The 13,631-nt window shown below is 46.5% G+C and overlaps 1 protein-coding gene across 1 annotated transcript; it reads right to left on the bottom strand.

Annotated features, from left to right (window-relative positions):
• Window positions 1-11,726: 11,726 nt before the first annotated feature.
• On the bottom strand, window positions 11,727-13,071 carry LOC147973771 (uncharacterized). Its single transcript, XM_087522244.1, has one exon. It carries the CDS (start codon window positions 12,921-12,923, stop codon window positions 11,973-11,975), a length of 951 nt encoding a protein of 316 aa, XP_087378370.1. The 5' UTR covers window positions 12,924-13,071; the 3' UTR covers window positions 11,727-11,972.
• Window positions 13,072-13,631: the final 560 nt, after the last annotated feature.

The following is a 13,631-nucleotide window of genomic DNA, read 5'->3' as shown; positions in this document are numbered from 1 at the left end:
ACCAGGGGATGGGGTGCGGCTGCCCTCTCTCTCCCTCACTATATATAGGGGGAAGAGGGGTGGAGGAGGAGCCCTAGGGTTCCCTAGGGGAGGGGCAGCGGCCATAGGGGAAACCCTAGATAGGTTTGGGCGCCCCCACCCCTAGGAAACTTGCCCCCCAAGCCGGGAGGGGTGGCTGCCCTAGGGGAGGCACCCCTACCTCTCCAAGTTATGTGAGATGGGGTGGGAGGGGCTCTCAGCCCCTTAGTGGGCTGATGTGCCCCCTACCCTTGGCCCATAAGGCCCCCCAATGCTTGTCGGGGCCTCCGAAACCCCTTTCGGACACGCTGGTCGTCACCCGGTACCCCTGGAACAATTCCAGACTCCAATACCCTTCATCCAATATATCGATCTTCACCTCCGGACCATTCCGGAGTTCCTAGTCACATCCGGATCTCATTCGGGACTCCGAACAACCTTCGGTAACCACATGCTATTTCCCATTACAACTCTAGCGTCACCGAACCTTAAGTGTGTAGACCCTACGGGTTCGGGAACCATGCAGACATGACCGAGACATCTCTCCGGCCAATACCAATAGCGGGATCTGGATACCCATATTGTCTCCCACATGTTCCACGATGATCACATCGGATGAACCACGATGTCGGGGATTCAATCAATCCCGTATACAATTCCCTTTGTCTATCGGTATGTTACTTGCCCGAGATTCGATCGTCGGTATTGAAGGAAATATGCCCTAGAGGCAATAATAAAGTTATTATTTATTTACTTATATCATGATAAATGTTTATTATTCATTCTAGAATTGTATTAACCGGAAACATAATACTTGTGTGAATACATAGACAAACTAAACGTCACTACTATGCCTCTACTTGACTAGCTCGTTAATTGAAGATGGTTATGTTTCCTAACCATAGACATGTGTTGTCATTTGATTAACGGGATCACATCATTAGGAGAATGATGTGATTGACATGACCCATTCCATTAGGTTAGCACCCGATCGTTTAGTATGTTGCTATTGCTTTCTTCATGACTTATACATGTTCCTGTGACTATGAGATTATGCAACTCCCGTTTGCCGGAGGAACACTTTGTGTGCTACCAAACGTCACAACGTAACTGGGTGATTATAAAGGTGCTCTACAGGTGTCTCCAAAGGTACATGTTGGGTTGGCATATTTCGAGATTAGGATTTGTCACTCCGATTGTCGGAGAGGTATCTCTGGGCGCTCTTGGTAATGCACATCACTTAAGCCTTGCAAGCAATGCAACTAATGAGTTAGTTGCGAGATGATGTATTACGGGACAAGTAAAGAGACTTGCCGATAATGAGATTGAACTAGGTATTGAGATACCGACGATCGAATCTCGGGCAAGTAACATACCGATGACAAAGGGAACAACGTATGTTATAAAGATCTTCGTAGAATATGTAGGAGCCAATATGAGCATCCAGGTTCCGCTATTGGTTATTGACCGGAGACGTGTCTCGGTCATGTCTACATTGTTCTCGAACCCGTAGGATCCGCACGCTTAACATTACGATGACAGTTTCATTATGAGTTTATATATTTTGATGTACCGAAGGTTGTTCGGAGTCCCGGATATGATCACGGACATGACGAGGAGTCTCGAAATGGTCGAGACATAAAGATCGATATATTGGACGGCTATATTCGGACATTGGAAGTGTTTCGGGTGATTTCGGAGAAAACCGGAGTGCCGGAAGGGTTACCGGAACCCCCCGGGGAAGTATTGGGCCTTAGTGGGCCTGAGGGGAGAGAGAGGGCAGCAGCCCAGGAGGTGGCGCGCCCCCTCCCATGAGGAGTCCTAATTGGACTAGGGGAAGGGGGCGCGGCCCCTCTTTCCCTCTCCCTCTCCCTCTCTTTCCTTCCCCCTTCTCTCTTCCTGGTTGGACTAGGAAAGGGGAGTCCTACTCCTACTAGGAGGAGGACTCCCCCCTCCTTGACGCGCCCCAAGGGCCGGCCGGCCTCCCCCCTTGCTCCTTTATATACGGGGGCAGGGGGCACCTCTAGATACACAAGTTGATCTTCGTGATCATTCTCTTGGCCGTGTGCGGTGCCCCCCTCCACCATAATCCTCGATAATATTGTAGCGGTGCTTAGGCGAAGCCCTGCAACGGTAGAACATCAAGATCGTCACCACGCCGTCGTGCTGACGGAACTCTTCCCCGACACTTTGCTGGATCGGAGTCCGGGGATCGTCATCGAGCTGAACGTGTGCTAGAACTCGGAGGTGCCGTAGTTTCGGTGCTTTATTGGTCAGGCCGTGAAGATGTACGACTACATCAACCGCGTTGTGCTAGCGCTTCCGCTTCTGGTCTACGAGGGTACGTAGACAACACTCTTCCCTCTCGTTGCTATGCATCACCATGATCTTGCGTGTGCGTAGGAAATTTTTTGAAATTACTACGTTCCCCAACAGTGGTATCCGAGCCTAGGTTTTATGTGTTGATGTTGTGCACGAGTAGAACACAAGTGAGTTGTGGGTGATATAAGTCATACTGCTTACCAGCATGTCATACTTTGGTTCGGCGGTATTATTGGATGAAGCAGCCCGGATCGACATTACGCGTACGCTTACACGAGACTGGTTCTACCGACGTGCTTTGCACACAGGTGGCTGGCGGGTGTCAGTTTCTCCAACTTTAGTTGAACCGAGTATGGCTACGCCCGGTCCTTGAGAAGGTTAAAACAGCACTAACTTGACAAACTACCGTTGTGGTTTTGATGCGTAGGTAAGAACGGTTCTTGCTCAGCCCATAGCAGCCACGAAAACTTGCAACAACAAAGTAGAGGACGTCTAACTTGTTTTTGCAGGGCATGTTGTGATGTGATATGGTCAAGACGTGATGAGATATAAGTTGTTGTATAAGATGATCATGTTTTGTTGAAGTTATCGGCAATTGGCAGAAGCCTTATGGTTGTCTCTTTATTGCATAAGATGCAAGTGCCAAATAATTGCTTTACTTTATCGCTATGCGATAGCAATACTTGCAAGAGCAATAGTTGGCGAGACGACGATATGACGACACATTGATATAAATCAAGATGATGGAGATCATGGTGTCATACCGGTGACGATGGAAATCATGACGATGTTTTGGAGATGGAGATCAAAGGCACAAGATGATGATGGCCATATCATGTCAAATATTTTGATTGCATGTGATGTTTATTTTTTATGCATCTTATTTTGCTTAGTTCGACGGTAGCTTTATAAGATGATCTCTCACTAAATTTCAAGATAAAAAGTGTTCTCCTGAGTATGCACCATTGCCAAAGTTCGTCGTGCCCAGACACCACGTGATGAACGGGTGTGATAAGCTCTACGTCCATCTACAACGGGTGCAAGCCAGTTTTGCACACGCAGAATACTCAGGTTAAACTTGACGAGCCTAGCATATGCACATATGGCCTCGGAACACTGAGACTGAAAGGTCGAGCGCGAATCATATAGTAGATATGATCAACATAGTGATGTTCACCATTGAAAACTACTCCATTTCACGTGATGATCGGTTATGGTTTAGTTGATTTGGATCACGTGATCACTTAGAAGATTAGAGGGATGTCTTTCTAAGTGGGAGTTCTTAAGTAATATGATTAATTGAACTTTAATTTATCATGAACTTAGTCCTGGTAGTATTAGCATATCTATGTTGTAGATCAATAGCTCGCGTTTAGCTCCCCTATTTTATTTTTGATATGTTCCTAGAGAAAAATTATGTTGAAAAATGTTAGTAGCAATGATGCGGATTGGATCCGTGATCTGAGGATTATCCTCATTGCTGCACAGAAGAATTATGTCCTTAATGCACCGCTAGGTGACAAACCTATTACAGGAGCAGATGCAGACGTTATGAACGTTTGGCTAGCTCAATATGATGACTACTTGATAGTTTCGTGCACCATGCTTAAACGGCTTAGAATCGGGACTTCAAAGACGTTTTGAACGTCATGGATCATATGGATGTTCCAGGAGTTGAAGTTAATATTTCAAGCAAATACCCGAGTTGAGAGATATGAAGTCTCCAACAAGTTCTATAGCTAAAAGATGGAGGAGAATAGCTCAAGTAGTGAACATGTGTTCAGATTGTCTGGGTACTACAATCGCTTGAATCAAGTGGGAGTTAATCTTCTAGATAAAATAGTGATTGACAGAATTCTCTATTCACCATCACCAAGTTAGTAGAACTTCGTGATGAACTATGATATGCAAGGGATGATGAAAACGATTCCCGAGCTTTTCATGATGATGAAATCGATGAAGGTAGAAATCAAGAAAGAGCATCAAGTGTTGATGATTAACAAGACCACTAGTTTCAAGAAAAGGGAAAAGGGAAAGAAAGGGAACTTCAAGAAGAACGGCAAGCAAGTTGCTGCTCAAGTGAAGAAGCCCAAGTCTGGTCCTAAGCCTGAGACTAAGTAATTCTACTGCAAAGGGACTGGTCACTAGAAGCGGAACTGCCCCAAGTATTTGGCGGATAAGAAGGATGGCAAAGTGAACAATGGTATATTTGATATACAGATTATTGATGTGCATTTTACTAGTGTTCATAGCAACCCCTCGGTATTTGATACTGGTTCAGTTGCTAAGAATAGTAACTCGAAACGGGAGTTGCAGAATGAACAGAGACTAGTTAAGGGTGAAGTGACGATGTGTATTGGAAATGGTTCCAAGATTGATATGATCATCATCGCACACTCCCTATACTTTCGGGATTAGTGTTAAACCTAATATAAATGTTATTTAGTGTTTGCGTTGAGCATAAATAAGATTGGATCATGTTTATTGCAATACGGTTATTCATGTAAGTTAGAGAATAATTGTTGTTCTGTTTACATGAATAAAACCATCTATGGTCATACACCCAATGAAAATGGTTTGTTGGATCTCGATCGTAGTGATACACATTTTCATAATATTAAAGCCAAAAGATGCAAAGTTAATAATGATAGTGCAACTTATTTATGGCACTGCCGTTTAGGTCATATTGGTGTAAAGCGCATGAAGAAAATCCATGCTGATGGGCTTTTGGAATCACTTGATTATGAATCAGTTGATGCTTGCGAACCATGCCTCATGGGCAAGATGACTAAGACTCTGTTCTCCGGAACAATGGAGCAAGCAAAAGATTTGTTGGAAATCATACATACTGATGTATGTGGTACGATGAATATTGAGGCTCGCGGCAGGTATCATTATTTTCTGATCTTCACAGATGATTTGAGCAGATATGAGTATATCTACTTGATGAAACACAAGTCTGAAACATTTGAAAAGTTCAAAGAATTTCATAGTACAGTGGAGAATCATCGTAACAAAAATAAAAGTTTCTACGATATGATCGCAGAAGTAAAATATTTGAGTTACGAGTTTGGCCTTCAGTTAAAACAATGTGAAATAGTTTCACTACTCACGCCATCTGGAACACCACAGTGTAATGGTGTGTCCGAATGTCATAACCGTACTTTATTAGATATAGTACGATCTATGATGTCTCTTACCGATCTACCACTATCGTTTTGGGGTTATGCATTAGAGACAGCTACATTCACGTTAAATAGAGCACCATCTAAATCCGTGGAGATGACACCGTATGAACTATGGTTTGGCAAGAAACCTAAGCTGTCGTTTCTTAAAGTTTGGGACTGCGATGCTTATGTGAAAAAGTTTTAACATGATAAGCTCGAACCCAAATTGGAGAAGTAAATCTTCATAGGATACCCAAAAGAAACTATTGGGTACACCTTCTATCACAGATCCGAAGGCAAGTTATTCATTGCTGAGAATGGATCCTTTCTAGAGAAGGAGTTTTTCTCGAAAGAAGTGAGTGGGAGGAAAGTAGAACTTGATGAGGTAACTGTACCTGCTCCCTTATTGGAAAGTAGTTTGTCACAGAATCTGTTCCTGTGACTACTACACCAATTAGTGAGGAAGCTAATGATGATGATCATGTAACTTCAGATCAAGTTACTACCGAACCTCATAGGTAAACCAGAGTGAGATCCGCACCAGAGTGGTACGGTAATCCTGTTCTGGAGGTCATGTTACTTGACTATGATGAACCTACGAACTATGAGCAAGCGATGATGAGCCCAGATTCCGTGAAATGGCTTGAGGCCATGAAATCTGAGATGGGATCCATGTATAAGAACAAAGTATGGACTTTGATTGACTTGCCCATTGATTGGTGAGCCATTGAGATCTTCAAGAGGAAGACGGACGCTGATAGTAGTGTTACTATCTACGAAGCTAGAATTGTCGCAAAAAGGTTTTCGACAAGTTCAAGGTGTTGACTACGATGAGAGTTTCTCACTCGTATCTATGCTTAAGTCTGTCCGAATCATGTTAGCAATTGCCGCATTTTATGAAATCTGGCAAATGGATAAACAAAACTGCATTCCTTAATGGATTTATTAAAGAAGAGTTGTATATGATGCAACCAGAAGGTTTTGTCAATCCTAAAGGTACTAACAAAATATGCAAGCTCCAGCGATCCATCTATGGACTGGTGCAAGCATCTCGAAGTTGGAATATACGCTTTGATAAGTTGATCAAAGCATATAGTTTTATACAGACTTGCGGTGAAGCCTGTATTTACAAGAAAGTGAGTGGGAGCACTACAGCATTTCTGATAAGTATATGTGAATGACATATTGTTGATCGGAGATAATGTAGAATTATTCTGCAAAGCATAAAGGAATATTTGAAAGGAGTTTTTCAAAGAAAGCCCTCGGTGAAGCTGCTTACATATTGAGCATCAAGATCTATAAAGATAGATTAAGACGCTTGATAAGTTTTTCAATGAGTACATACCTTGACAAGATTTTGAAGTAGTTCAAAATGGAACAATCAAAAAGGAGTTCTTGCCTGTGTTACAAGGTGTGAAGTTGAGTAAGACTCAAAACCCGACCACGGTAGAAGATAGAGAGAGAATGAAAGTCATTCCCTATGCCTCAGCCATAGGTTCTATAAAGTATGCCATGCTGTGTACCAGACCTATTGTATACCCTGCCCTGAGTTTGGCAAGGGAGTACAATAGTGATCTAGGAGTAGATCACTGGACATTGGTCAAAATTATCCTTAGTGGAATAAGGATATGTTTCTCGATTATGCAGGTGACAAAAAGGTTCGTCGTAAAGGGTTACGTTGATGCAAATTTTGACACTGATCCAGATGACTCTAAATCTCAATCTGGATACATATTGAAAGTGGGAGCAATTAGCTAGAGTAGCTCCGTGCAGAGCATTGTTGACATTGAAATTTGCATAATACTTACGGATCTGAATGTGGCAGACCCGTTGACTAAACTTCTCTCCCAAGCAAAACATGATCACACCTTAGTACTCTTTGGGTGTTAATCACATAGCGATGTGAACTAGATTATTGACTCTAGTAAACCCTTTGGGTGTTGGTCACATGTCGATGTGAACTATGCGTGTAAATCACATGGTGATGTGAACTATTGGTATTAAATCACATGGTGATGTGAACTAGATTATTGACACTAGTGCAAGTGGGAGACTGAAGGAAATATGCCCTAGAGGCAATAATAAAGTTATTATTTATTTCCTTATATCATGATAAATGTTTATTATTCATGCTAGAATTGTATTAACCGGAAACATAATACTTGTGTGAATACATAGACAAACGAAACGTCACTAGTATGCCTCTACTTGACTAGCTCGTTAATCGAAGATGGTTATGTTTCCTAACCATAGACATGTGTTGTCATTTGATTAACGGGATCACATCATTAGGAGAATGATGTGATTGACATGACCCATTCCATTAGCTTAGCACCCGATCGTTTAGTATGTTGCTATTGCTTTCTTCATGACTTATACATGTTCCTGTGACTATGAGATTATGCAACTCCCGTTTGCCGGAGGAACACTTTGTGTGCTACCAAACGTCACAACGTAACTGGGTGATTATAAAGGTGCTCTACAGGTGTCTCCAAAGGTACATGTTGGGTTGGCGTATTTCGAGATTAGGATTTGTCACTCCGATTGTCGGAGAGGTATCTCTGGGCCCTCTCGGTAATGCACATCACTTAAGCCTTGCAAGCAATGCAACTAATGAGTTAGTTGCGAGATGATGTATTACGGAACAAGTAAAGAGACTTGCCAATAACGAGATTGAACTAGGTATTGAGATACCGACGATCGAATCTCAGGCAAGTAACATACCGATGACAAAGGGAACAACGTATGTTGTTATGCGGTCTGACCGATAAAAGATCTTTGTAGAATATGTGGGAGCCAATATGACCATCCAGGTTCCGCTATTGGTTATTGACCGGAGACGTGTCTCGGTCATGTCTACATTGTTCTCAAACCCGTAGGGTCCGCACGCTTAACGTTACGATGACAATTTCATTATGAGTTTATATATTTTGATGTACCGAAGGTTGTTCGGAGTCCCGGATATGATCACGGACATGACGAGGAGTCTCGAAATGGTCGAGACATAAAGATCGATATATTGGACGGCTATATTCGGACACCAGAAGTGTTTTGGGTGATTTCGGAGAAAACCGGAGTGCCGGAAGGGTTACCGGAACCCCCCGGGGAAGTATTGGGCCTTAGTGGGCCTAAGGGGAGAGAGAGGGCAGCAGCCCAGGAGGTGGCGCGCCCGAACCCCCCGGGGAAGTATTGGGCCTTAGTGGGCCTAAGGGGAGAGAGAGGGCAGCAGCCCAGGAGGTGGCGCGCCCCCTCCCATGGGGAGTCCGAATTGGACTAGGGGAGGGGGCGCGGCCCCTCTTTCCCTCTCCCTCTCCCTCTCTTTCCTTTCCCCTTCCCTCTTCCTAGTTGGACTAGGAAAGGGGAGTCCTACTCCTACTAGGAGGAGGACTCCCCCCTCCTTGGCGCGCCTCAAGGGCCGGCCGGCCTCCCCCCTTGCTCCTTTATATACAGGGGCAGGTGGCACCTCTAGACACACAAGTTGATCTTCGTGATCGTTCTCTTAGCCGTGTGCGGTGCCCCCCTCCACCATAATCCTCGATAATATTGTAGCGGTGCTTAGGCGAAGCCCTGGGACGGTAGAACATCAAGATCGTCACCACGCCGTCGTGCTGACGGAACTCTTCCCCGACACTTTGCTGGATCGGAGTCCGGGGATCGTCATCGAGCTGAACGTGTGCTAGAACTCGGAGGTGCCATAGTTTCGGTGCTTGATCGGTCGGGCCGTGAAGACGTACGACTACATCAACCGCGTCATGCTAACGCTTCCGCTTCCGGTCTACGAGGGTACGTAGACAACACTCTCCCCTCTCGTTGCTATGCATCACCATGATCTTGCGTGTGCGTAGGAAATTTTTTGAAATTACTACGTTCCCCAACAGGTATCCCCATACCTCGTTCAATCTCGTTACCGGCAAGTCTCTTTAGTCGTTCCATAACGCATGATCCCGTGGTTAACTCCTTAGTCACATTGAGCTCATTATGATGATGCATTACCGAGTGGGCCCAGAGATACCTCTCCGTCATACAGAGTGACAAATCCCAGTCTCGATTCGTGCCAACCCAACAGACACTTTTGGAGATACCTGTAGTGCACCTTTATAGCCACCCAGTTACGTTGTGACGTTTGGTACACCCAAAGCATTCCTGCGGTATCCGGGAGTTGCACAATCTCATGGTCTAAGGAAATGATACTTGACATTAGAAAAGCTCTTAGCAAACGAACTACACGATCTTGTCCTATACTTAGGATTGGGTCTTGTCCATCACATCATTCTCCTAATGATGTGATCCCGTTATCAATGACATCCAATGTCCATGGTCAGGAAACCATAACCATCTATTGATCAACGAGCTAGTCAACTAGAGGTTTAGTAGGGACATGTTGTGGTCTATGTATTCACACATGTATTACGGTTTCCAGTTAATACAATTATAGCATGAACAATAGACAATTATCATGAACAAGGAAGTACAATAATAACCATTTTATTATTGCCTCTAGGGCATATTTCCAACACCTATGTGATCGGAGATCCCGTGAAAGGACCTGGGAAAACAAGCTAGTGGTTAACTGAGGAGAGTATTTTAGCTAACCCACTCTGTTGGAGATGCACAACTCTCGGTAACTGTATGGCAGGTTGACTTTTGTCTTAATGTGTTCCAAGGCTTGTAAAAGCAAGATGCTATCCTACAGAGAAATCTTTGGAGGAACACACCTATATGAGCCTGACTACTGGTCATAGTCTATGAGATTAGGGTGATCTCTAGTAAGTTCATGAACAGGCGAGGAGTGACCAATATGCTCCGCCCGAGGGGTCAGCCTTCGGCAGCCTAGTACTGGTAAGACACTTGGTGAAACTTCTTCATGCCAAATTGATAATTCAAGGCCTAGTCCATTGTTAAGTTGTGGAGGAGTGTAGCTATTTGTTCTAGGTGGATGTTCAACCTTAACGGGTCTCCACTGAAAATACTGGTATATCAAAACAGAGTTTGGAACAGAGGACAACACTATGGGCCTTTGGGATCTGGTGGGGGATTGCTGAATATTAGTTGGGCTACAGGACCACTTAACAATTTCAGAAAATCCTTAAGGGCCCATGTTGTCAATTGAGTGGTGGGAAGTTTAGTCCCACATGGCTAGTTGAGAGAGATGTATACCAACTTATAAGGTGAGCTCTTCTCCCACTAGTATGAGTTGGTGTGAAGGAAGAAGAGGTGTTCCACACGCGCGCTCCTCCTCCGCCGCCCGCCTCGTCACGACGCGCGCGCGCCGCGTGTTGCGGGAATGAGCCAAGCCGATGCAATGTTTTGCCGGTCAAAATTGGAGAGTCCATTACAGACACAAAATGAATGTGAGACGTCATATTCATTGCGGAAATGAAAACGTCCATAATAAATACATTTTTATTGTGGAGATGGAAATGTCTGTAATTAAACGCGTTTTATGGAGATGAAATGTCTGTAATTAAATGGTTTTATTGCTGGACCGTTCTCCTACCCGACTGGCTATATATATGAGGCATCGCAGCTCAGCTCCATGCGCTTCACACCTCCACTGCTCCTTGGTCGTTCCTTTTACTGCTGCTGCCCTCGGTGATCCCATCCCATCTACCGCGTACACGGCTGACGAGAGAGCAGGCCTCCGAAACCCCGCCTCTCCAGATCCTGTACGGGAGAGAGGCGATTAGGTTTTTGGGGAGCGTCTCCTACGCGACTGCTCGCCTTGGTTCAACTACTTCATCTACGTTGACTACTTCTACGTCACCTTCGTCTTCACCATGAGCACTGACTCCGATCGTGCGGCTGCCGAGAAGGCTGCTGCGGACAAGAGGATCACAGACGAGGCCGACGCCTCTGCTGCTGCTACGGCCAACTGGCCTACCGGAGGGTATAACACATTTACACCGCTCCTGTTTACTTTCATGTTTGCAGTACTAGTGGTTTGCATAGATGTTTCTACTATCTGCCTAGTACGTGCGTACATCATCAAAATTCAGTATCACTGCTTATGTCATGTTTCATAATTTATTATTGGATTAAATTAATCAAACAATTGCTTAATTTCTCAACAATAATAAGTGTTGTCCGCTGTCCGCTTCCATCAATCCTCTGTTTTGCAATAGGTCGGCTGCTGGCTAGTAGTATAACATGTAACAATGTCGATTTTGTGTTTATCTATTCGTGTTTGCCCTTCCTCACTCAACTGAAAAACAAATCCAGTTACATACTTACTGCCCCGAGCCGAAGACTCGACTTCATTTGATAAATCACGCGAGTAACGAAGTTCACAGCAGCAACAGTGTGAATCTAGCCGTAAAATGAGTTCTTAAATTCCTAGTGCCTTGCGTGTCTGCTAGAGGGAATAGATCTCACTCTTGTAAATTTTCCAAATGAACACGTCAAAATTTACGTCTATGGAGCACTAAACGATCCTGGAATCACCTAGCCTAGCTGCTGCTGCTAGTGCTAGCTATCATCGCCCTTGAGCTTCCTAACCTTGTCGAGGAAGGCTTGCCGGCCGGGGAACGGGCTCCCTCCCTCGCCGCCTTTCAGCGGCGCCGCCCTCTCGCCGCCGCGCCCCAGCCCCAGGATGTCCTTCTTCGCCGCCGCTCCAATGCGGGCCTTCCTCGCCGTCCCCAGTGCGCCGCCATCCTTCGCGCCGGCGCTCACGCCGAGCACATCCAGCTTCGCCGTCCTCACCTGCTCCTCCCTCCTCGTCCGCATCCGCTCACGCCTCTCGTCCCTCTTCCCCCTCGGCCCGTCCGGGTCAGCCGCCCCGGCGTCGAACAGGGCGCTCCCGCTGCGGGTGGTTCTGTTGCCGGTGCTCTGGCGCCGGCCGGCCTTCCTCGGGATGCGGCCGCCGTAGGAGGTGCCGAGGAGGCGGAAGTCGAGGCGGCCCCAGCCGTCCTCGTCGGAGAGGTCCCAGCCGAAGCGCTCGGCCATCTCCTGGAGCGGCCCGTCGCCGTCGTCGCCGGCGTCGTCGTAGACGTAGTCGAACTTGGAGTCGCCGCGGAGGAAGCGGTGCGCGTGCTCCCACTCCACGCGGTCGACGTAGAAGGGGTCGTCCAGCACCTCGCGCGCCAGGCGCGCCCAGACCAGCGTGTCCCCGTAGTCGAGCTCCGCGACCACCCACCGCAGGTAGGACGGCGGCAGCGTGCCCAGCATCTGGCCCTTGTGCTTGCCGAAGTCGATCACGCGGTCCCTCGCCGGCCGCGAGGACGCGCCCGGCGCGCCCGCCCCCGCGGCGGCCCCGAGCGGACGGAGGAGGGGGAGCCCGGCGGGTCTGGGCAGCGTGGCGGTGGAGCGGCGACGGTGAAGGGGGGAGAGAGGCGCCGCTCGGGATGGGGATGGGGATGGGGGTCTCGGCGTCGGCGCCGGGGAGGAAAGGCAGGCCCTTGCGGCGGCGAGCGGGAGCATGGCGTGCTGGCGGCGGCGGCCGGAGAGCGGGGAAGTTTGTGTGTGTGGATGGAGAGGTGCCGCGTCACCGCGCCCTCGCGGGTAAAATTATCCACTCGCTGGCTCGACGCTCACAATATCATTATTCGCTCGCAATATACAGATGCAGTCACGCAGAGGCAGAGCAAACCATTCATCTCACTTACATAGTCAGAGCTCGTGCTCGTTGAGCATAATTGGTTTGGTGTCAAAAATAAGCATGCCAATGTTTGGTATTATGCCAAATATTCGCTACTACTTGATTGATTATCGAATTATCTTGCCTATCTCACATAAAGTTATCAATATTTGACAAGTCTTATATTGCCAGGTTCAAAAAAAAAAGTCTTGATATTGCCAATATTTGATAATTTCAACATTTGGCTAGCCAAATATTGACAACAAACCAATCATGCTCATTGTTGGCTCAATGGCGGTCGAGTGACGACGCCGGAAGGGCAATACCAGATGGGCTGAACAAGGAAATCAATCTTGGATGCCTGAACCATCAAAACTGTGACGAGATGCAAAAGGTTAGAATACATCCAACATTGATTCTCAAACCGTCGACAGCGTGTGGTGCGGACGCATTTAGTCATCCGACGCGCGCCCGCTCAGTGGCCAGGACTCACTTTTTTTTTGAGATGGAACACATAGATTCCATACCATTACCCGGGTCCAGCATCATCG

Source organism: Triticum urartu, chromosome 5A, assembly GCF_056163025.1.
Source record: "Triticum urartu cultivar PI428250 chromosome 5A, HENAU_Tu73, whole genome shotgun sequence".
NCBI classification, from domain to species: Eukaryota; Viridiplantae; Streptophyta; class Magnoliopsida; order Poales; family Poaceae; genus Triticum; species Triticum urartu.
Note: the sequence above shows the minus strand (reverse complement) of the source record. Positions and strands in the feature narration are given on the sequence as shown.

Bases quoted from the DNA above. Each gene is read 5' to 3' on its own strand.
- LOC147973771 (XM_087522244.1), bottom strand. From the start codon at position 12,923: ATGCTCCCGCTCGCCGCCGCAAGGGCCTGCCTTTCCTCCCCGGCGCCG.